The 24,405-nt window shown below is 51.7% G+C and overlaps 1 protein-coding gene across 1 annotated transcript in view; it reads left to right on the top strand.

Annotated features, from left to right (window-relative positions):
• Stk32c (serine/threonine kinase 32C) overlaps positions 1–24,405 on the top strand; it is a 91,822-nt gene that overhangs the window by 63,050 nt on the left and 4,367 nt on the right. Inside the window, exons 3-10 of the mRNA XM_004669647.2 lie at positions 9,764–9,915; positions 12,424–12,597; positions 13,917–13,954; positions 14,052–14,141; positions 14,954–15,057; positions 15,586–15,702; positions 16,865–16,990; positions 17,074–17,205. Coding sequence (XP_004669704.2) covers positions 9,764–9,915; positions 12,424–12,597; positions 13,917–13,954; positions 14,052–14,141; positions 14,954–15,057; positions 15,586–15,702; positions 16,865–16,990; positions 17,074–17,205 — 933 coding nt within the window. The remainder of the gene's footprint in view (positions 1–9,763; positions 9,916–12,423; positions 12,598–13,916; positions 13,955–14,051; positions 14,142–14,953; positions 15,058–15,585; positions 15,703–16,864; positions 16,991–17,073; positions 17,206–24,405) is intronic.

Here is a 24,405-nt window from a genome sequence, read left to right on the forward strand (position 1 = left end):
GCAGAATATCACCTGACCCTTTCTGACTGTCCACACTACAGATCTGAAGACACACTGGGTGGAGGTTGAGTGCCACAGTGCTGCCCTCCTACATGGCCTCTCCATGGGGTACTTAGTCCCTTTGCTAATCTAGATCCACTAGACCTACAATGTGATGGCCAGCAGGGTGCAGGAGTCTCAGAATCTCCTGGGTAAAGGATCCAAGTATGTGTGTGCAGCAGACATAGGAGAGACTGGTAGCATCAGCCCAGCCTTACAGCATGCCATCCTTTCTCTGCTCCTGGAGTCCTGGTTAGAATTAGATGTCCCCCATAAACTTGTGCTCTGAATGCTATGTCCCCAGCTGATGGCAGTTGGGGAATTGGATCCTTACTGAGGAAGTAATGTTAGGGGCCGGCTTATGGGTGTTATAGCAAGCTTCCCCTTGCCAGTGTTTGGCACACTCTCTGGCTGCTGTTGTCCATCTGATATTGGCTAGGATGTGATGTCCAGCCTCTGCTCATGGCATGTTTTCCCCTGCTGTTATGGGTTTTCCCCTCGAGTCTATGCAAGAGAGAGTGTTTCCAGAGAGGGTTAACAGGAGAGAAGACTCCCTCTGAAGGTGGATAGTGCCATCCCATGAGTTGAAGTTTTAGGCTGAATAAAAGGTTGAGGAGACCACACACTGCTGCCTCCATGAATTCCACCACACTCAGTAGCTAGCACCCTCTTAGACGGTGAGTCCAACAAAGCCACTTCTCTCTGAGTTACTTCTGCCAGGTATTTGGTCACAGCAGTGGGAAAAGTAAAACCATGCATGGCATCCAGGCTGCTCCTAACCAGCAGCACCAGTGTGGAGAAAACCCAGCCCATCCTGAGTCCTTCATCTTTCCCTGTGGGGCTAGGGCAGACCCTCCAAAGGGCATCTGCTCAAAGGCGTGGATATCTCAGAAGGTTCTGAAGGAGGGTGGTTAGGGACCTGTGAAAAGTGGCCAGGTACAGGTAGTCTGAGCTGGGAACACAGCATTGGGTGCTTTATCCCACTGGAGACATAAATGAAACCCCCAGGGGGGGACCCAGGCTGGAGAAGCCTCTTGGGAAGGAGAAGGAGTCACTGGAGGTGGCCATTGGAAGGCTGGCCTGGCCTCTGCTGCTCCCCTGGGTCCCGCATGAGTCCTCTGAGCACTTCTGTCCTCCCAGCTCCTGGAGTGGCCCTGCTGGCCTCCTGCATGTGTCTGGCTCTGCTCAGGAGGCCCCACTGTCCCCGAGCCTTCCCTGTCACGGGGGTGCTTCTCCTTGGCAGCTGCATACAGCTTCTTCTTGGGCCTCTCCAGACAGCTGGCTTCCAGGTGTTTTGGTGTTGCTGGCACTGGCCACCAGACAGAATCCGGGGGAGGTGGGGAGCCTTGCCTGATGCCCTGTGTATGCTGGTCACCCAGAAGGCTCATCCTGCCTTTCTTGGGCTTGAGCACGCCCAGGAGGCCATTTCATTACTGTGCTCAGAGGCTTTCAGTGCTTGTTGTCAGGCCTTTGCTTTCTGGGGATCAAAAATTGCTTGGATAGAAAAAGAGCTAGGGCCGAATCACTTAAATCTATAAAATATGTTAAAATTCTGACTGACTACCTGTACCTCGCCACTTCTCACAGGTCCCTAAGCACCCTCCTTCAGAACCTCCTGAGACATCCATGTCCTTGAGCAGATCCCTTTGAAGGGAGTAAACAACCTTCAATTTGGTGCTTACACAGCCATCGGTCGCCAGCCTGCTCTGGGCTGGGCAGTGTCATTGTACAGGATGCCCCACAGCCTGGGAGTTCAGAGCTCTCTCCTCTGAGACATGACTCCACTTCCTCTTTGTCTGGCTTAAGTGGATTCTAGGAGGAAGCAGTTCAGAAAGCCTAGACCAATTTCCTCTGAGGAAATAGATCCGTGGGGCCTCTTGCTCTCAGCCACAGCAGCCCAGCTAGAAGAGGCCCCTGGGTTTCCTCTCATCTTTGAAAACACTACTGTATTGGGCCTGCTAGCTCCTCTGAACAGGCGTATCAGAAAACATCCTGGTAGCCTCCTGTCAGGGTCAGAACAGGGCTGACATTGGAGACTGATGGAGTCATTCTTCTCCAGCTGGACTTGAACCTCCCAGGGCACTTGGATGTGACTAAGGAAGCCCATTTTAGGAGTGGGGAAACTGAGGACCATCTCCAGCAAATGTGATTGAGTTCACAGCCCAGGGCTCTGCAGCTGGCCTCAGCAGTGACATGACCAGTATGGTCTGGAAGATGGGGAAGGTGTCTCAGAGAAGGGGCAGGGCTGGGAGAGGGCCTTGAAAGTGGTCCTCATAACAGGTAGGGAGGAGAAAGCAGGTACCCAGGTCCTTTCCTGAGCTGAGATCTTGGGTCCCCAAGGATGCTGGGAGTGTTCACAATAGGTGTTCCACAATAGGTGTGCTCAAGATAGACGTGCAATCTGAGAGTTTATGTTTTTTAGCAGCTGCAACAATGTCCCACACCACACTCCAGGTAGGTGTCCCTGAGCCTCCAGATGCCATATGGCGGAGGTCGGATGTGGAGGTCAGGCTTGCTCCCTCTGCAGTAGAGAGAGGCAGTGCCATGGCCTCTCCTGGCTCCTGGAGGCTACTGCTGGTCATTGACAGCGATCTTCGGCTTAAGGCTCCCCTCCTCCCTCCTTGGGACACCCATGTTCACCTCTGGCCCCTCCCCCTGCAGCCTTGTCCATGTGTCTGCCTATATCTTCTTTCTGAATGTCATCAGGAAAATGATTGCCACTTCCAGACCCTTAGTTTAATCACATCTTCAAGCCTCACCCCTAGTGAACCCTGAGGTTCAGCATGCCTTTTGGGGGTCTCTTGGACCCACTAAGGGAAGATAAAAACCTTAACCCTAGGGTGGGTGGAGCAGGAAGGAACCAGGAAGTCACCTGAGACTATCAGTGTTCCCACAGGACTGCCTCACCTAGGGAGATATGGAAGCTTCTTTGAGTTTCAGTCTAGCTGGGAATGTTCTGAAGGCAAAACTCCAAGACTCTGGAGACCCAGGTCTGCGGGCTGTTCCACTCTGCTTCCCTTGGCTCTGTAGCTGCTCCCGCTGGCTGGAGATAGTGTGGAAAGCCCAGACTACCACCCTGGCAGTGGGCTGTGTAGTTCTGGGGCCTTTTGCCACAGAGATCCTGAAGAGGGCCCACGTGGAGGATGTCTATGATAGACCCCAGGAAGGTGGGGACTTGTGCAGGCAGCTTTTATGGGGGAGGCACAGAAGAGACAGAGAGCTCCAAGGCTCTGAACCAGTTAGGAAAGACTCTAGGGCTGAAGACCCTGGAGCCCTGACAGGTGGGGTCAGGTGTCTCCCCAGCCCCCACACTGGGTTTCCCCATCCCTCGTACTGAGAGTCAGGTCAGTGAGCCCAGTAGATGAGTGATGATGAGCCTCCTGCTACCTTGCCTGCTTCTCTCCACCCCAAGAGATTGAGACTCCCCAGAGTTGAGTTTCTAGGCCAGCCATATTGCTCTCTGTGTAGGATGGGCCATTGGTCAGAAGGTGTTCACTGTCACACCCAGAGCTGGAGTGAGTTGCTGCTTCCATTCAGTGCTCTGATGAGTAGGGCCAAATCTTCTGTCTGAAGCGATTGTCCTTGCCTGCATCCCATTGAAGGTGTGTTTGGGGAGATGGCAGCCATTCTTTCATGCTCTGACCCACCTGGGCTCAGATGGACAGGTCTGTAATTCTGCTCACTAGGAGCAGATTGAAGTGTCTGTCAGCTGGCGAAGGGCCTGGAGCCAGGAGCAGGTGGGCTGGTGACCTGCTGCGGCTGACACTTATTTTCATTCTAAAATTTTCAACAGGTTTTCAAAATAATAATTTGAGAAAGGATTGTAGCTAGTTCAGGGGGAACATCTCTGGCAGCCCAGCTCTGCTGAGTGGCTCAGCCCTTGGCCACAGGCCTTTCCCTGTCATTCCCATGCAGTGGCAGCTGAGGCCTGTGGGACCCGTGGTGCCAGACTCGACATGTGCTCCAGCACCTGTGACCTCTCAGCCTGCAGTCTCCCGTGACGCCCCACCCAGTGACTATGGGCAGACATATAGGGAAGGAGGAATGGTTGAGTCTCAGGGAGCGGTCTCTAGGGACTCCTTTGAGCTAGTACAGGGCCAAGACAAGTACCTGCAAGGCCCACTTGCTGACTACTTCAGATTCTTCTGTGGACACCGAAGATGGCCTTAGCTCGTCCCCAGAGTGGATGCATTAGTGCACACAGCAAAGGTGTGTTTAAGCAGCATATGTAAGCTAGGTGTCAGTCAGCTGGCTTTAGCATGAGGAGGATGTCCTGGGTTGGTCAGATGATCTAGTAGACTCACCAGTGTCCTCCAAAGAGGAAGAGGGTGGAGAGAAGGAGTCAGGGCCAGCTGTGTAGAGATGCTGTTGGCTTTGAGGATGGGAGACGGTCCATGTCACGGTGGTGGCTTCAGAAACTTAGAAGGCCAGGAAAATACACCTGCCCTCGAAGGAACTGGACTTGCTGGTATCTTGACCTTTACTCATTGAGAGCTAGGTCAAGCCTTCGACCTCTGTAGCTACAAGGGATTAAGTCCTTGCTGTTTAAGCACTGAGGGTGTCAGTGATGGTAGCAGCCACAGGAAGTGAGCACAACTCCACACGTACTGCTGGGGCCAGCCACATGCTCTTGTGTGCTGTCAGGCCCAAGGAACAGGTGTGGCAATGGTTACAACTTTCTAAGGCTTCCTTGAAACCTTGCACAATGCTCTGACTGTAGAAGAGTGGTCCCCAGGGGCTCAAATGGAGGCTCATGGCTGAGATTCACCCAAGATGTGTTAGGGGCATGGCTTTGGCTTTCCTTGTCACATGGGGGCTTTGCGTAAGGAGACGCTCAGTGAGCCCTGGGTCCTGTGAATTGTCACATTCATCTAGGACTTGTTCTCCTTTCAGTACCAGCTTGTCTCTACCGGGCATGGCCAGGAGTTCAGGATGGACTCCAGCTGTTGGGGAAGTTAGCAGAGCAATGCAGATAGCCAAACATGTCCTTGGTGCAGAGGTTTAGGGGACAGCTGGTAGGACCCCTGAGACATGGCAGGACAGTGGTGGCTTGTATTGCTGTGCTTGGTGCTGGAACACATTTCTCCTTCCATTTATTTGATCCAGCGATGAGGGCACTCCATCTGTAGCCCATCTCATGACTGGGAAGCTGGGCCAGAGTGCGAGAGTTCTAGCCCTGCTCAGCAGGCTTAACAGAGAATACAGATGCTGAGGAAAGCAGGGGCAATAAATAGGCTTTCTTCAGGTCGTGCTTCCTACAGAGCCAGCTGTTGCAGGTGGAGAGGAGGACGTGAGGGTAAAGTCCCTGGGTCTCCTTGGTAGTGAAACATCTGAACCATGATCTTAGTCATCTTAATTATGTCACTCTGGTGCAATGACTATTTGAATTAAAGGCACTTTAAATGAACAACAGGCACAAACCAATCACTGTCTAGTTTAAGATGACCAAGGTCGTGCCTCCTCAGGACCTTTCCGTAGGAGTGGGGTTTCTTGATTCAGTGTGCTGCTGACCTGGCCCCACGTGCTAAGGAAAGGACCCCACTGCAGAGCCCACAGTTCTATATGGTGTGCAGGGCAGTCAGAGCGAGGAGCATCACGCAGGCTGCATCTGAGGTGGCCACCGTCTAGGTGATCTGGCCCAGAGCTATAGGCATCACCTAACCACCAGAGAAGCAACCAGATCATGTGAGTGGCTTAAGGAGGAAGATCTTCCAGTTAGGGTCTGGACAGCAGCCTTCCATCCTGGTCCCCTGTCCTCTGGATGCTACTTTCCTCCTAGTATGGGGTGGGAACCTTCCACATGCGAATTTCAGCATTTGCTTCTAGGGTCAAGACAGACAGTGATTAACTTGTGTCTGCTGTTTTTGAAAGTGTCTTTAATCCAAATAGTCATGCCAGAGTGACATAGTTTTAATTCCTCATCTGCCTGGCTATTGTGCCCAGTGGCATTTGTCTTGAAGGAGACCACTTGGTCAGTGCTGTGGACAGATGTTGGACAAAGTGGAGGTGCCCAGGGCCAGCTCAGGATATGAACCTCTTGGAATATTGGAATGTTTATCTAAGGAGCCCATGCTCAGCCTCAATGCCTATTAATGCAGCAGAAGGTATGTGATGCTATTCACTCATTCTTTTTCATTTTGAGACTGGGCCTTTCTGGATAGCCTAGGCTGGCCCGAGTTCCTGATCCTTTTGCCTCTGCCTCTCAGGGCTAGGCTTACCAGAGTGTGCCGCCATGTCCAACTTTATGCTCTCAGCAAACATCTGAGTGCCTGCTCCTATTCATCTCTTAGGGCCAAGAGTCTACCCTGTGGGGGCTTACGTCTAGGAGGCAACACTCACTGAAGAAATTGTAGCTTAAAGTACAAGGCGGAAGAAGGCAGGGGCAGAAGGAGGAAGAAAGGCAAAAGCAGACAGCAGCGATGTGTTCGGACCCATAGACTGTGTGTGGCAAAGGAGGCCTGTCCTCTGTCATGGGCACCATGGCTGGACACGTCTCCTGAAGCCTTGGGGTTTCTCATAGAATTTCATGGAATCTGGAATAGTCAGACAGGAAAGGTTTCAAGGCACATGCTGAGCCTTTCCAGGTGTTACTGCCTTAATTTCCCCCTTGGTGACCTTACCTGCCTGCACCCCATGTCCTTCTGAAGGTCTGTGCACATTGTTGCTGGCTGCTTCTGATCCAAGTGGTTAGGACCTGCTGCTGTTATTAGGGGTGGGACTTCACCTTGTTTGGGGATTCCTTGTTTCTATTGCCTCAACTTCTCTCAGGGTGCATGGCTTGCACTGCAGCCACACACTTACTCTACACGTGCTTCGGGCAGAAGCACCCAAAGTAAGCCCATTTTAATACCTCGGGGGACAGTCTATAAGAGACAGCACACTCTCAGGTCACCTGCTCTGCTCCACAAGCCTGCCCTGGGAAACAGCTCCTGGGCCTTTTCAAACTACAACCAGACTGAGGTGTGCAACCTACTATCTCTTAGAGTCAGTGGAAAGTGGACTAGGTGTCAAAGACACCCCAGGCTTAGCACTCCCAGGAGGCTCAGCCAGGCAGAGCTTTTCGGGAGTCTAAGGTGGCCTGAACAGGGATCTGGCTGGGTCTAGGCCAGTGATAGATTGGGGCTAATATGAGTGAACTCTTAGAGCTGGCCAGATGCCACCAGTGGGGGGCCGAGACATTCTGAGCCTTGGTTCTCCGGTTCTCTGCTCTGAACCATGGCTAAGGACCCTTACAGCAGTCCCACCTGCCCCTCAGGACTCTTCTGCAGCATCCCTTCAGGAAGCTCAGGTAAAAGGAGGGTCCAGCTGCCCCCCAGGGTCTTGAGAAGCTCAGGTGAGAGGAGGGTCCAGCTGTCCCCCAGGGTCTTGAGAAGCTCAGGTGAGAGGAGGGTTAAGCTGTCCCTTAGGGTCTTGAGAAGCTCAGGTGAGAGAAGGGTCCAGCTCCATCCCCCCAGGGTCTTGAGAAGCTCAGGTGAGAGGAGGGTCCAGCTCCATCCCCCCAGGGTCTTGAGAAGCTCAGGTGAGAGGAGGGTCCAGCTCCATCCCCCCAGGGTCTTGAGAAGCTCAGGTGAGAGGAGGGTCCAGCTCCATCCCCCCAGGGTCTTGAGAAGCTCAGGTGAGAGGAGGGTCCAGCTGCCCCCCAGGGTCTTGAGACAGGGTTTTCAGTGCAAGTAGGAATCAGCAGTGTTTTAGCTCTAAGTGGGAGTTCACTTAGACAGATTTGTGTAAATGCCTAGTGCCCAGCATTTTTGCCTTCTCCTTTTTGTCAGTCTGCATTTCTTGGTGACTTGTTCAGTTTGAGAGATCATGGAAAACCCACAGGGACACTGAAAAATGCAAGTGAAACCTGGCTGGCTGAGACTTGGTCCTGGGTTTGCATCCTTGTACCTAGGGCATTCAGCCGGGGAGTACTGTGACTATCTCTGAGACTTTAGGGCCGTTGTGTTCTTTAATGAGAGGGAAGACACAAGAAAGATTTTCACCCCAGCCTGCCCCCTAGACTTCTTTCTTTGCAGGGCCCCTCCCATGTGTGTGCTCCCTTGGTCTCAATCCTCAAGGACAACACAATATTGAGCTAGGAATGAGTCCTTGGAGGCAAGAGCTGATGCCTATCCAAGGTGACATTCCTGGACTGGAGTCTTCCTGGGGCATCAGTCCCAGCAAAAGCAGAGCAGTTTCTAGCCAGCCGTTGCAGGGGTCTTAGTGACATGCATAGGGACCTGGCTGGGTTTTGCCAGTACTGGCTTGGGCTGGGGTGGGTAGGCACCTCGGAGTGGCCAGACAACACCTCCATGGCCTCATGCTGAGCCTCCCTTGGGTAACATGGCTGTGGGCAAGGTGCTGGTGTGTGCAGTGTTGCCTTGGAAACTGCAGCCATGGTTACAGAGGCCACGTCTCTGGCTGATGGACAAATATGTGGGGCTCAGGGGCTGAGAAACTGCCCAGCCACTGCATTCACAAACCCTGAATGCCAGAGTGCCAGGTGTCCTGCCATCTGCAACACCACCATCAGCATCTGTCGCCACCCCCCCCCCCACAGTCATGTGGCAGTAACCACAAATAAGAAGTGGCCACCCAGCTGCCACCCACCACAAGTTGCTTTCATCTGTAGAGCTCACTTCCAGTTTCTGTACACACTGGGCAAGTCACTGTATGCAATTTACACTACATAGATTAGCATTCTTGCTTAGAATTCCAAATTTTGGTGTCTTATTACAAGTCCTTAAGGATGTCTCTTCAGTGACTGTGTAGTAGCCATTGAGAGCACCTGTCCACGCTAGGAGTCGGCCGGGTGCACAGTGTTGGGAGGGCTTGTTTTAAGGGACACTAGGAGACCCTTCATCTTGAGCATATTCCCAAGAAAGGATATGTGGATCCCCTTAGGGTTTGGATCAAGATTGACACCACACTGCATGTCTAGTCAGCTCCAGGCCCCCTGTCTTTAATGGGGCACCTGGATTCTCACCTGCTTTGAGGTCCAAGAGCATCCACTTCCTCTCAATCCCTGGGCGGGGCTCTGTGAAGACCTAGAGATCACATGTTATGCGACGCTCAGAAATGGCTCCCTGCCCTCAAGAGGGTCACTGTGACTTGCAGTGAGAACACAGTGTTGGCTGTGCACCAGCATTTTGTTAATTCCTGGTTTCCTTCTGAGGATCTCTGGTTCTGATTGACACCCCTTGGTCACAGGGATGCCAGCTGTGTTTCTCCCCACCCCATGTTTCTCCCCACCTTCTTCTTGCTGGGAGTGTCAGTGATTCCAGTGGTGGTAGTTGACACTGGTTCCATACCTGACAGCACCTCGCCTGCAGGGCTGTGCAGGGGCTCTGCCATCAGGCACAGCCTCAGCTTGGTGGGAATGATGGTCCTGTGGTCAGTCAAGACTTCCTGGGTGCCCAGCTTTGTGATGAGGGTGCTCATTCATCCCTCTCCAAGCCACATGCTTCCTGGGCTCCAGAAGCAGTTACTAGGGTTCAAGAAGAGGAGGCTACCTTCCCAGGTCAAGGCTGGTCAAAGGCTCAGGGACCAGTACAGTGCACCCCACAAGGGCCAGCCCACCGCGCAGCTCGGCTTCTCTGCGCCTAGGCTCTGGCACTCTACGGAAGGTGCCTGTTTCACCCCTGTCCTGCTGTAGGCTGGGAGTCGTTCAGGGTTGCTCGGGAGGTGGCGGAGGCTGCGGAGCTCCGTCCCTGGACCTTCTGCTGAGCTGCTCTTCGCCCTCCAGGTGTGCATCGTGCAGAAGCGGGACACAGAGAAGATGTACGCCATGAAGTATGTGAGCAAGCAGCAGTGCATCGAGCGCGGTGAGGTCCGCAACGTCTTCCGGGAGCTGGAGATCCTGCAGGAGATTGAGCACGTCTTCCTGGTGAACCTCTGGTGCGCCCACCCTGCAGGCTAGCCAAGGGTGCCCCTTGCAGAGGAACATTCCCCAGAGCAGGATGAGGGGCCCTGCTGCTCTCTGGTCTTTTGTCTCTACGATGCTGCAACCACTCAGGTCCTCCTTGCTCCTCCCATCGACTCGCCTTCTTATGCCCAGGGCCCAGTGGATCCAGGGGCTCCCAGCATGCTGGGACCCACAGAGCATCTCCCCAGGGTCTGCTGGCAGCCCAAGGCTCGGTGCAATGGAGGTGTGCTGCGCTGAGTTCTGGTACCAAAGTCACTGAGGGCAATTTAGGACCTAACCCTGGGATCCCTGCATAAAGAGTACCAAGAGGCATAGGAACCTGTAGACAACCAGGAGGTTGATCCAAGAGCCCTCACTGGCCCAAGGTCCTCCCCACTGCAGTAGTGCTCCCTGACCAAGGGGTCCTTCCTAATGTGGATCCTCCTGACCCAGGGATCTTCCTTAACCTTGAAGTCCTCCCCAGTGCACTGACCCTCTACAACACAGGGATCCTTCTTGGATGGACATGGTTCCCAAAGGTTCTGTGGATCACAAGATTCCTAGTGGCAGGGAGCCCTGGCCAGCTTCTGGAAGGCGTAGGTGCCCTCCCACCATAGGTGACCGTTTGCCCCATTAGCAGAATGCACAGGAAATCAGTAGCCTTTTGAGGTAATGGAGAGCACATGCTCTGGGGAGCCTGAACCAGCTAACTCAGAGCTCAGATCTGCTCTTTCCCGGATATTGTTTTAACCACAGAAGACCAGAGACTCCAAAGTGGACAGTGACCACTTCACAGAGGCCGCACAGCATGGTCAAGCATGGCATCACATGCTTTTGCTCCATGGTGAAGGGATGGGGACTGGGCTGAGCTGGCTGTTCCTGGCAGCTGGGGGCTCTTGCCCTGGCCTGCATCCCAGCCTTGGTCTCATCTGTGTCCTTGTTCACAGATGGCTCAGGGTGCTGCAGGTATGCTGAGGGGTGGTGGGGCCGTTTTCAGTGTCTCGTTTTCAGTGTCCAGGGTCAGCATTCTAAAGTAGAAAGCGTCTCGGTGCCAGCTGCCCTTGAATCCCTGTGGCTATGAAGGTCAGGTCTGGTGAGAGGTTCATCCCCATGTGGGGGTGACTGCATCCTGGAAAGGTCAGTAGGGAGAGGAGAAGTTTTTGTGATGCAGGCACATGATGTTAGTGCTGAGGCCTATGAAGTAGGAAGGCACTGTATTTCACTTTTCTGTAGCCCTGAGCTCCCCTACCCTAGAGTCTCTTGAGAAGCAGAATAGTCTGAGGTCAGGAGCGTGGGCTCTGGGTTGAATCCTCACCCTGCTGCGGATCACATATCTGACCCTTCCCATTCTTAGTCCCGCACCTGTAAGCAGCACAGGGGTCCTCACTGCTACCATCCACAACAGCACAGGTGTCTGTGTGACTCAGGCTGTGAGCCATCGGTTTGATTTCTGCCTCTTTTTTCCCCATGCAGCTGCTTTCTTCCTCTTCACACAGTGTCCCAACCAGGTTATGTCATCTGTCATCTAAAGCCCCACAGAAAAGGTTTACCATCACCTTGTCTCCGGGGGGGAAGCAGCTACCCTCCAGGCCCTCACATCCCAACTCCCTTTGCTCTGTGCTTCTCTCTCCAAGCTGTCTTCTCCATGCTCAAGTTTGCACTCCTTCTCCAAGCCACCTTCCGCTGAGGATGACAGAAAGTGGCTTCAGGGGGGAGGGGCACAGGAAGGCAGACATCACATGAAAGTGAGTTCTCTGTGGCTTTCTTCATGAAAGATCACAAAAAAAGTTACATAGTAGAAGGAGGTCCTTCAAGTGTTGATCTGCTATTGCATCAATTTCATTATTTTCATTATGATACCATGATTATTATCATCACCACCATCAACATTATTGGCGTTACTCACAGTCACCACTTTCATCACCACCACCACAATCAACACCATCACCACCACCAACGCCACCATCATTATCAACACCGACACACCACCAACACTGTCATCATTACCTCTATAGCCGATGCCACCACAGTCACCAGAAGCATTGCCATCGTCACTGCAGCACCACCATCATGACCTTCATCATCACCAAGGCTTTTGGTCATTAGATGCGTGTCCCTTTCTCAGCTGTATGCCAAGCATGTCACCTGAGTTTTCTTTAACAAGCCTTCAGTGTCAACATTTTTATCTCCATAGAAGAAACCCCAAACAGCCTGAACCACCTGGGGCTGTGCATTGTGTCTGTTTTCTGGTTGTCACTCTCGGGGATCTCTGGCCCCTGGCTGTGTCATCTGCGTGGGTTTGGGTTTGGCTGTACCTTCTTTCCTGGGGTTTTGGCACAGACAGCCCTGAGCAGGGCTGGAGTCGGTGCCTCAAGCAGGATGCCCACATGATGGCGGTGTGGGCGGGGCTGTGGTCCTGAGGTCTGATCCGCTGAGATCTTAGGTGTGGCAGGACTCTTGCAGCCTAACCATACGTGGGTGGGTCCTCCTTCATGCACCAGGTACTCCTTCCAGGACGAGGAGGACATGTTCATGGTGGTGGACCTGCTTCTGGGTGGGGACCTGCGCTACCACCTGCAGCAGAACGTGCAGTTCTCTGAGGACACAGTCAGGCTGTACATCTGCGAGATGGCCCTGGCCCTGGACTACCTGCGCAGCCAGCATATCATCCACAGGTATGCGGAGGGGGAAACCTGCTTCGGTTTCGCCTGGTGACAGTGGCCTTAGGCCAGGTCCTCAGAAAGAATGCCCGCACTAGCAGAGTTGGGTGCTCACCTTCATTGAGCATCTGTCCCCAGCTGTGGCACCTGGCGTAGACTCTACCCAAGAAGCCTCACTGGAGGGGCTGGGAGACAACTAACTCAGTGAGGTGCTTCCCTTACGAGCATAAAGACTTGAGTCAGATCCAAAACCCTACCTTTAGAAACAGCTGCAGAGCAGGCAAGCAGATTCTCGGGGCTCACTGGCCAACCAGTCTTATCAGTCTAGTCTAATTACTTACGCAAGTTCTGGGCCACTGAGAGAACCTATGTCAAAATAAATAAATAAATAAAAATGGTAGGGGGCCATTCCTGAGGACCAACACCCGAGGTTGCCCTCTGGTCTCCACATACACATACATGCACAGAGGACACCTGCACGTGCATTAGCACATGCACACATACCAAAAAAGAATGAAAGAAAAGAGGAACCAGAGGAAAATGCCACTGGTGGCCACACAGAAGGACTGTTAGTTCTCATGGATAGACCACAAGGCCTGGCCACATCTCCGTGGCTCCCATGAGCTCATCTACCACATCCTGAGAAATTCAAGCTGATTTTGACATTCACTTTAAGCAGGTGAAACTAAGAAGCAGAAGTGAGGCTGAAATTCTGTAGCTACAGAACATTGTGAGGTGTATAAGGCAGATCTGATTTCTGCCCCTGGGGAGTCTGTCAGCTGGTATGAGTCACTGAATGCCAACTGTGTGCCTAGAAGTCAGGGCAGAGAGGAGTGAGTCAAGTCAAGAGTGCGGCATACATGAGCAGCACTTGTGTGCAACTCAAGGACTTTCATAAACATGTGGGTCCTGGCCAGGAGGGTCTGCAGGCACTTTCTGTGCCATCCCACGGTGTTATGCAGCCTTCCTTGCTAACCTTTTCAAAAAGGGTGTAGGAAGCCGGGCGTGGTGGCGCATGCCTTTAATCCCAGCACCCGGAAGGCCAGAGGTAGGAGGATTGCCATGAGTTCGAGGCCACCCTGAGACCATAGTGAGTTCCAGGTCAGCCTGGGCTAGAGCGAGACCCTCCCTCGAAAAACCAAAAAAAAAAAAAAAAAAAAAGGGGGTGTAGGAGTGGATCCTTGCCCTGCCCAGGACCATTAAAGGACCCATGTCATCGCAAAGATCAAGTCATATCTCCTCTGGTGGGGGGCTCAGGGAACTCAGCTTTGCCAGGGTTGCTGGAGTGGGAATGGATGGATTCAGGCCTTTCTTCCCACCTTCTACTCTCCTAGAGACGTCAAGCCTGACAACATTCTCCTAGATGAGCAAGGTGAGTTGTGGGAGCCCCTGGAAGTAAAGGGGGTGTGGTTGTCCTGCCTAGGATGCATCTCCAGCCCTGGAAAATAACATCTTCCCTCTCCTTGTAGGACATGCGCACCTGACTGACTTCAACATTGCCACCATCATAAAGGATGGAGAGAGGGCGACAGCATTAGCTGGCACTAAGCCATATATGGGTAAGCACAGGGTTATCCGACAACATGTGGCACAACAGGCCCTGCTGTGCCCAGTCCTCACTCTAGTCCTCCTTGCCCTAAAGTCACAGTAGTGGAGACAGAGCAGGCCTTGTGGCGGGGCCGGGGGCGGGGGGGAGATCACATGTGTGCGGGTCTACAGGCCTGTGTCTGTGTAAGCATGCGGAGGCCACAGGTAAACACTGGGGTCTTCATCTGTCTTTCTCCACCTTTTTTGAGACAGTCTGTCACTGAACTCAGAGCTCATTGGTTAGGCTAGCAAGCCAGCCAGTAAGACCCAGAGGTTCTCCTGCCTATACCTCCTCAGGCCTGGGTTTACTCTCTCTCTCTCTCTCACTCACTCACTCATTCACCTTACCCTGCCCAGTATTTTGAATGGGTTCTGTAGATCTGAACTCATGTCTTCATGCATGCACAGCAAGCTCTTCACTGAGTAATCCATCTTCCAGGACAGGCTTCTTATATGGTCATATCTAAGTAGAATCTGAGGATGTGCATGACTGTCATGAGAATGACACATGATGGCCTCCCACCCACCCACCCAACACACACATGCACACACACACCAGGGCAGTGGACCTAGAGTTGAACGGAGCAGTCTGGTCACACCTGGGGCACTGTCTGCTCTCTGCTGGATATATTTAAGAAGGAGGATGGCTTACCTCAGGAGGGAAATGGCAGGACCACTGGAGGAAGGGGTGTCCCTGTTAGCTTCAGAGCAGCCTGCTCGTGGGCCCCAGCTATTAGATGCCCAAATCAAAGCTGCTCAGCTGATCTTTCTCTCTGTCGGAAAGCTCCAGAGATCTTCCACTCTTTTGTCAACGGTGGGACTGGCTACTCCTTCGAGGTGGATTGGTGGTCGGTGGGGGTGATGGCTTATGAGCTGCTGCGAGGATGGGTATGGAGCCCCACGGCCCTAACTGGCCACTTCCCTTTCCCATGGTGGCTGAGAGCTTGGGAGGGTGGGGGCTTCTCAGCCCCAAACCTTAGGACTGAACTTTTAGCAAGTGTCTGGGCAGTGATCGGTGCTTGAGCAGGTTTCCTGGGATGGTTTGTGGTGGACAGGGCTGTGACCAGGAAGGGCCTCTTCCTCAGGGAACTGTCAGCAGACAGGTCTCTAGGAGGGCTGTGCTCTTCCCAGGCACCCCTTCTCAGGGCACCACACCCCAACTCCACTATGCCACAGGATCCTGTGCCCTCCTGGTCCTTTAGGGCTGATTCACCCATGTCTAGGCCCCTTGGGAGGGGGTGTTGCCACTTCCTGGACTTGTGGACAGATGAGTACTGTCTACGGTGCCTGTTGCAAGCTCTACCTCCCTAGGCCTTTGAGTCTGCTCTGGAGAGGAGGGCTCTCACTGGTGCCTGGCTGCTATCTTGGGTCTGGTGGGGGTGAGGACCACCCGGCACAGGGACTGCCTTCCCACAGAGGCCCTACGACATCCACTCGAGCAATGCTGTGGAGTCCCTCGTGCAGCTGTTCAGCACTGTGAGTGTCCAGTATGTCCCTACTTGGTCCAAGGAGATGGTGGCCCTGCTGCGAAAGGTGAGCCCCTCCTCCTCGCCCTCTGTCCACACTCCCTGTCCTGGAGCTCAGGGAAGCACTCCCTCTTCTTGTATGCCCACTAGCACTGTGCCTTGACCCTTTCCCAGGCAGCCACTGACTACCTCAGGGAAAGGAAGTCTAGTGTGGGTATGGATTTTGAGTTCTGGCAGCAGACTTTCTGTGAGCCTTATGTGGCAAGCCTGCTTGGGCATTTACAGTCACTGAGTCACTGCGCATCACTGCCTGTAATCCTGTTGGGAAGCTCCCAAAATGCAGCCATCACCCCACTTCAGAGATGCTCAGACCCGGACAGAGAACTTGGGCATTTTTGTCAACGGTGGGACTGGCTACTCCTCCTGCATCCCATGTGTGTGAAAGAGGGTGTACCACGCTGGCACATGCCCATGCTGTGCTCTGGCCTCCTGTGCCTTGGCCCCTGCCCTGGGTGACATACAGGGCCTGCCTCCAGGGAGCAAGCAGAGAAGAAAGCAGGTTTCCTTGTGCTCCACGGCTGAGCTCTGGCTGCGGCAGCTGATGGGATGAGGAGAGCCCAGCTGGCAGGAGCACGGGGCTGTGGCATGGCCTGGGGCTGGCCCAAGGGCTTAGCTCCATGTGGTGAGGCATTCTTTATGTAAGATATCTGGAGCATTCAAGGGACTGGAGCCCTAGAGTAGACCCTGAACTCAGGGCATGGTGTTAGGAAAGGCTTGTAGTTGAGGCCTGACCAGCTCTTGGCCAGGCAGGAAGCCCCTGGTCCTGGTGACCTACCGATCTGGTAACGCCTGCCTGCCCAGGTTCCTAGTGTTTGGAGGTGTTTGGAAAGTGGCCTTGTAGTAGTCAGTTGGGCCAGCTGCATGTGGTTCCGGAAGAGCCCTAGCTACACCTCTGCTGCCACCTGCTGGCCAATTCTGGTAGACTATCCATGAGATCCTCTGCTGTTCTTGGGCATGAGGGCACCCAGATCAAATGGTTTCTTGGGCAACATGGCTTTCCCAACCATGTTGCTTTGCCTGAAATCAGTACCAGCTTTCCTTGTGTGTCACTCAAGGTCCTGAGGTTCCAAGCCTCAGATCTTTGGACACCTCCAGGGGTTGCCAACTTGGGGCAGGTAGCCACTCTTCTGTGAGGTGATGCTGTCTGTGTGATGGGGACCCCTCTACAGCTTCTCACCGTGAACCCCGAGCACCGGTTCTCCAGCCTCCAGGACATGCAGACAGCCCCTTCACTGGCCCACGTGCTGTGGGACGAGCTGAGTGAGAAGAAGGTGGCGCCGGGCTTTGTGCCTAATGTAAGCCTGTGCACTTGGATAGATGGTTCCGGGTTGGGTAGGGTGGCACCCACAGGCCTGGCTCAGTGTCCTGTCCCACACAGAAAGGCCGTCTGCACTGTGACCCCACCTTTGAACTGGAGGAGATGATCCTGGAGTCGAGACCCCTGCACAAGAAGAAAAAGCGGCTGGCCAAGAACAAGTCTAGGGACAGCAGCAGAGACAGCTCCCAGTCAGTGAGTGCCAAGCCTGGGCTGGGGGGTCCTCTCCATTCCTGCACCAGTGTGCAGGATCCCCATGTGGCATTCTGCAAGGTCTCTGAGCAGGGCACACAACTGACAGTCCAGCATAGTCTTCCTGAAGTCTTGAGGGGGCCCAAGACCCCCAGCAGTCCAGGCTTCCCACGTGGAGCGTCAGCTGTGAGCAAGTGCAGGTACAGCAGAAGCTTCTGATGCCATACCCAAGTGTGTGAGTGCTCAGGTGTATTCATGCCCAAATGCATTAGTGCCCCTTATCAAAGTGTTGGCAAAGCTGTGATCTTCCTCACCCCACCAAAGACTTGGGGGAAAGGGAAATCTCACCCTGCTGATCTGGCTTTGGTTGTGGCCATCAGTTCTGTGCATTCCTAAGCAGACAGACACTCCAGCCTTAGTCTCTGTGGTCACATTGCCTCTGCCCTGTGTGTCTGTGTCACCTTTTCTCTTCTTACTAGGACACAACACAACTCCATTATGACCCCAGCTTAGATTGTTCCAAGTGAAGTCACATTCACAGGTAACAGGTTAGACATGGACATACTTTTGGGGAGGTTGGGGGAGACACAATTAGTGTACAAAAGCAACTGTGGCTGTAAGTGTAGAATGTAAGGTGACAGTGGTGATGATTAGTGGTCAGTCGTTCCCTGATTCTGGGCCTGTCTGAGCCTTTGGAGCAAACTCTGGGATATACCAGGGTCCTAGCTCCTGCCTGGGTGGCCTCCCAGATCTGGCAAGCCCTATGTTTTGTTTATGGATAGATGGAAGTGAGTTCCATCCTCACTAACGTGAGGCTGGAGGTTATCCCTGGATACCTTGTGTTATCAAGGGACACAGGCCCAGGTAGGTGGGTGGGGCTCCCTCCTTTCTTCCTTCCCTCCAAATGCAGATGGTGTCAGTGGGTGGAGTTGTAAGTGGAGAGCTATAGAGCTAGGTGCTAAATCATAGGATTGTGGGAAGTTCTTGCTAGAGTCTCTCGCTTTCCTACTGTGATCTATTTAAGCTCTGCTTACAAGACATTTCCTGAGCCAGGGCTTTGCAGTGTAGAAGCTGCCTCTGTTTGGGAATAGGTGCTCCTGTGAGAACCCAGGCAGAGACAGTGCAGAGACAGTGTGCAGAGGCTGCAAACAGTAGCTGTTGGGGTGAGAAAGCAGCTTTGTCTTGGGCATTTGGTGGAAGCAGTCTCAGCCATCACTGAGGGAAAAATAACCCTAAAATTCAGTTGGAAAATCACACCCCTTTATTGTGATACAAATCACATAGCATATAATCCCCATCCCCAAACTATCATTCGCTGGCTTCCAGCATATTCTGGTTTTATAACTTTTTCACAGAAAGAAGTCTCTTTACTCAACAGCTATTCACCACACCCCTCCCCTGAAGGCTGGGGCAGCCCCCAGCCTGCCTCTCTCTCTGAACAGTCCACACATATGAGGTTATATTGTCATTTGTGACTGACTGGCTTCTCTCATTTGATACAGTGTTTCTTTTTTTGAATTTTTACTTATTTACTTGAAAGAGAGAATGAGCACATCAGGGTGTCTTGCCACAGCACATGAATGCCTGATGCATACACCACATTATACATCTGGCTTTGGGGAATCGAATCCAGACCAACAGGATTTGCAAGAAACCTCTTTAACTGCTGAGCCATATCCCCAGATGACCACTTCATTCCATGTGTGGGCACATCATTTATTTGTTGTAATATTCCGTTTACATTTTCTTTAACTTCTGGACAGCTCATGCTTCATTCACCCTCCTGTCAGCTGACTATTGGGCCACTCCCACTTTTGGACCATTGTGAATACTGCTGCTTCGAGGGCATTCATGTGAGAGCGCTCATGGGGTACATTCTCATTTTTCTTGAGGGTTTACTGTAGAGTGACATATTGAGGTCTCATGAAGTCTGGGTGACTTGATTTTAAAGTAGCTGCACTATTTTGAGTTCCCACCAGCCACATATGAAGGCTCTGACGTCATATCCTCACCAACTCCTGTTGTTACCTGTCTGCAGCCATCACATTGAGCATGAAGTGGTTTGTTTTGATGTACATTTCTCTGACACATCTTTCAGAGTATAACACCGGACATGTCTTCTTGGAGAAATCTGTTCTTTTATGCCAGGTTACCTTCTGAGGTCTTCTCTGCCGCGGTCTGGTGTTAGCGGGTGTATTTTTGCACTCATCTTGCAGACCACGCACGCAGTTGGATTCACACCTGCAATGTCTGTAGCTGCTCTCTACCTGCCAGTGTTGTCTTCCTTTTCTCACTTTGCCTTCTGAAGTTTTCATTGAGCACTTGATACGATTTTATTTGCTCACTTAGTCATTAATTGTCCTTTCCCCCCATTTCTGCTATTTGTGTGTGTGTATATGTACATGTGTGTATGTGCTTGCCATGACTCATGTATGGACACAGAGGGCATCCTCAGGATGTGTCCCCTCTCCTTCCCCCATTTTTGAGAGAGGGTCTCTTTTGCTACTACTGCTTGCAAGCTTTGAATTTTCTTGGTTGGGCCCCATTGCCATAGGAACATTGGGATCACAGACACATGCACCACTTTCTGTTTGACTTTATATGGGTGCTAGGGAATCAAACTTGGACTGGTTAATAATAAACCAGCAAGCTTGCAAGTAACCACCTTGAACTACTGAATCATATCCCAGCTTCAAATTACATTGCTTTAAAAACCATTTCTAGGACTGAAGAGATGGCTTAGCTGTTAAGGCACTTGCCTGCAAAGGCTAAGGACCCAGGTTCATTTCCCCAGGACCCACATAAGCCAGATGCACAAGGTGGCACATTCATCTGGAATTCATTTGCAGTGGCTAGAGGCCGTGGTGTGCCCATTCTGTCTCTTATCTGCTTCTTTCTCTCCCTCTCTCAAATAAAATAAATAAAATATAAATATTTTTAAAGAACATTTCTAATGTTTGCTGTAGAATTTACAGCAGGCTTATAGCCAAGCCAACCTTAGTCAGCTTCATGTGTGGTGAAGGTGCCAGGGACAGAGCAGTTGCTGCCTCTTTCCCTGTTTCTGACCACTGTGCTATCATTCATGTCTCTACTTTCTCTAGCATTCATAACACCACTATTGTCACTATTTTAAATAGTCATCTTTTAGATCAATTAAGAATAAAAAACAGGGCTATAGAGAGGGCTTAGTGCTTAAGGCACTTTCCTTCTAAGCCCAAGAAGTCATGTTCCAATCTCCAGGTCCCATGTAGCCAGATGCAGTGATGCAAGTCACATATTACCACAAGGGGTGTATGTGTTTGGAGTTTGTTTACAGTGGCTGAAGGCCCTGGTGTGTCCATTCTTTCTCTAAAAACAGATTTTATTTCACCTCTCTATGCTTTCTCTAGTGTTTTTCTTTTCTGTACATAGATTTAAGTTTTTGATATCTTCCATGAAGAATGGTGTGTGTGTGTATCCCTGGGGATCCTCCTGTCTCTGCCTCCCCAGTGCTGGGATTCCAAGTGAACACTACCATGCCCAGCTTTTAATTGGTGCTGGGAATGTGACCCCAGGTGCTCGCGCTTACACAGCAAGCACTTACACTACTAAGCCTTGTCCCTAGCCTCCCACCACCTGGAGCACTAGTCTTTTTTACAGGATAGGTCTACCATATTGGATCCTTTTTTTTTTTAATTTTTATTAACATTTTCCATGATTATAAAAAAAAAATCCCATGGTAATTCCCTCCCTCCCCCCTGACACTTTCCCCTTTGAAATTCCATTCTCCATCATATTGGATTCTTTTTTTTTTCTTTTGGTTTTTTGAGGTAGGGTCTCACTCTAGCACAGGCTGACCTGGAATTCACTACATAGTCTTAGGGTGGCCTTGAACTCACAACAACCCTCCTCCCTCTGCCTCCTGAGGGCTGGGGTTAAAGGTGTGTGCCGCCATGCCCAGCTGGATTTCTTCTATTTTCATTTGCCTAAAAAAGTCTTTTGTTTTCATATTTGAAGGGTATTTCACTAGATTCAGAATTTGAGGTTAATGAGACTGGTCTTTCACACCATTCTTCTTTCTTGCATGTCTCTGACAGAATTTCTGTGAAAATTCCTTCTTTTGCTGAAAGTAGGATTTCTCCCCCTCTGGTGTCTTCCAAGAGTTTTACATCATTGGATTTCTGCGGCTTGAATGAGATGTGCTCAGGTGTGGATTTTTTCCATACTTGCCTTGCATGGTGTCTCTAAGCTTCTTGCACCTGTGGTTTGGTGTCTGTAACTAATTTCAGAAAGTTCTCAGCCATTATCACTTCAGACTTCTGCTCTTTTCTCTCTCTCCCTTCTGAGGTGGGAGGGTTAGGCAAGTCTGCTGTCAGAAAAATCCCCTCCCCAGTGTGGTGAATTTCCCCTGTAGGTTGTGGGTGTGTTTTCTGTAGTTACTCTTTCCTACCCTGCCAGACCCAAGTGAGGACTTTTCTGGGCTCTCCAGTAATGCCAGATGGTCTCGTGGAATTAAGCCACAAAGGGCTGGGAGCCCAGGAACATGGCTTCTATAGCCCCAGGGTCTCTGTGGTAGCCGTCCTGGAGCTCCAGACCCCATGGCTTTGGATCTGGGGAAGTGCATCTTTGATTCTGCTCCCCCTTTCCCTCGATTATTGCCAGCACTAGAAATAGAGGCCTTCTGTCTTCAACTTTCTGACAGGTCCAAGAAAAGCCATTGATTTTCATCTTGTTCTGTTTTACTTTTTTCTGGTGGAAAGCATGGGGGAACGGGGGTGATGTCTAAGTTGTTTATATGGCAGAAATGCAAATGAAAGCCCATATTTGTCTTTCTGTTTCATTGTTAGAGTTATTTGTTTACACATTCTGGATCCATCCCTTAGAGGGAAGACTTGCGCATGCCTTCCTCTCTTCTCAGACTGTCTTTCCTTTCTGGCTGTGCCCTGCCCGTCTTTCATGCTGTGCATGTGAGTGTGTGCACGTCACGTCCATCCAAGCCTTCCCTTGCTGCTCCTCTCATCAGATCTGCCACCCAGTTAGAGTTCATTTTTCATGCGTGGTGTCAAGTAAAGGTGCAACTTTAGTCTCTTGTATATGGATATTCAATATTTGCAGCAAAATGGACTGAAAAAGCTATTCTTCCCCATTGAATGGCTTGGCTCCATTTTCAAAATCAATTAACCATAAATAGCAGGGTTTATTTATGGACTCAGCTCTACCCATCAATCTTTCTCATAGCAACACACACAGTTGATCACTGTAGCACTGAAGTTAGTTTTGAAATCAGAAACTCTGATTCCTCCTGTTTTCTTCTCTTTCAAAATTATCACCCTGTTCTAAGTCCTTTGTATTTCCAGGGAATAATGAGGGGCTTAGAAAATATATCCGAGTTCCTTAGTTCCTGTTTGTGGCAGTTAGGGATTAGAACCTTCTCTTGTTTCCCAGGGCCTTTGTCACCAAGAGTGGCATCTGGGGTCTAATGTGAGTCTCAACATTTATAGAGGCTATACAGATATCTGCCCAGCCTGAAGGTTCATGTGCCAGTAAGCTACTCAGGACGTGGACTCAGAGCCATCACTAAGGAGGAGGGAGGCCAGCAAGGACTTCCTGGCAAGCAGCGCCCTGTGGAGACTGGCTTCAGCCGGAGCCCATGGAGGTGCAGACTGTGACATAGAAGTGGCCTGCTCAACACTTCTGCACCCCAGTCACCAAGACCTCAGTGGTACTTAAGTTTCTCTGGGTTCCCAGTACTATTTGTGTTCACAAAGGCCTCCAATGGCCCATGTCCCTGGAGAAGAGCCCTAGGCATGGACACTCAAGGGATCCAACAGAAGCAGGACAGGAAGAGCCAATGAGAGGCCTCCTGATAAGAGCACTTAAGAGAAGAGTGTTTCACAGGAAGGGGGCTTGTGGTGGTTTACTCAGGGTCCACAACAACTCACTTTATGCTCCACTCAGAGCCTCCTTGCCTAGATATCTTTGCAGCTGCTCCTCAGGCCCCTCTGCCAAGGACAGCTGTAGACATTAGCCAGTGGACCACAGTGCCCGCTGTGAAGCTGCACACAGGGTGACAGCCACGATTGCTATTCATCTTCTTCACTCCCGGTGACAGTTTGCCTCCTCCTCACCCTCACCATGCACTTCTGCCAATCTCAGCATCTCAGTGTCAGAGCCCTGTCCCTTCCATACTGCCGTACTATCCTTTCTGACCAGGGTTATGAGCCTGTCTGCTTATCATCAGAATGAGGCCAGGGAGCAACAAGACACTGCGAGGTGAACTGCCTGGCTGATCCTCTCCATGATCAGATTCCATTCTCCTGCCAGGACAGTGAATCCACTCAGGGTGGTCATAGCAGCAGGGCAATGTGCGAGGAGGCCGAAAGCCTCCGGGAGAAGAGAGCTGCAGAGCTTGGGAGAACTTCCGAGGCCCCTTGAGCCTTCAGTCCATTACGCTTGACCGAACATCAGTCACCTGGCAGTGGCCTCGCTCTGCCAACAGCACTGCATGCATGCTCTGTGATGTATCGGAAACCACACGGTGGGTATGGAGATAACCACGGCACTTTGCGAGCCGCCCACAGTACAGGCCTCACTGTACTGATCTGCACCTGCTATAGGCATGGGGTGAAGAGACCCCCAACAGCCCTCAGAAATGATCAGGCAGATGCAAAGAGGGGTCATGCTCCCACGAGCCAGCGTGAAAGCCTCGTAACACGTGGGGTCAAGGCAAGCAGAGAAACCACGCTGCTGTGTAAACACAAACCTGGCAGGGTCTATGCTTCTTCTGCTGCAGGAAGAGGTGCAAGGTGCGGCCTCTACCGTGGGTGCCTCGCAAAGTGCCGCGGGTTATCTCCATACCCGCTGTGCGGTTTCTGTTACATCACAGAGCATTCATGCAGTGCTGTAGGCAGAGCGAGGCCGCTGTCAGATGACCGAGGTTCGGACAAGCAGAATGGGCAAGTGCATGCAGAGCCATTCTGATACTTCGTGTGGATGCATCGGCCTCCCCAGAGACCCTTTTGATCTGTCCTGGTCTACCCCTGGCTCAGTGAGTGCGCTTGAGCCCACCACTTAGTCAAACGTGTCCTTACACCCACCATCTGCCAGCAGCCACCTAAGCCAGACTTGTGAATAGAGTGGGGAAATTCTGGAACCACCATCCCTGTCCCTAAAAGATGAAAGACGAGTGAAGATGAACTGTGTGGTGCTATGCTGGTGTCCAGT

Source organism: Jaculus jaculus, chromosome 1, assembly GCF_020740685.1.
Source record: "Jaculus jaculus isolate mJacJac1 chromosome 1, mJacJac1.mat.Y.cur, whole genome shotgun sequence".
Lineage (NCBI taxonomy): Eukaryota > Metazoa > Chordata > Mammalia > Rodentia > Dipodidae > Jaculus > Jaculus jaculus.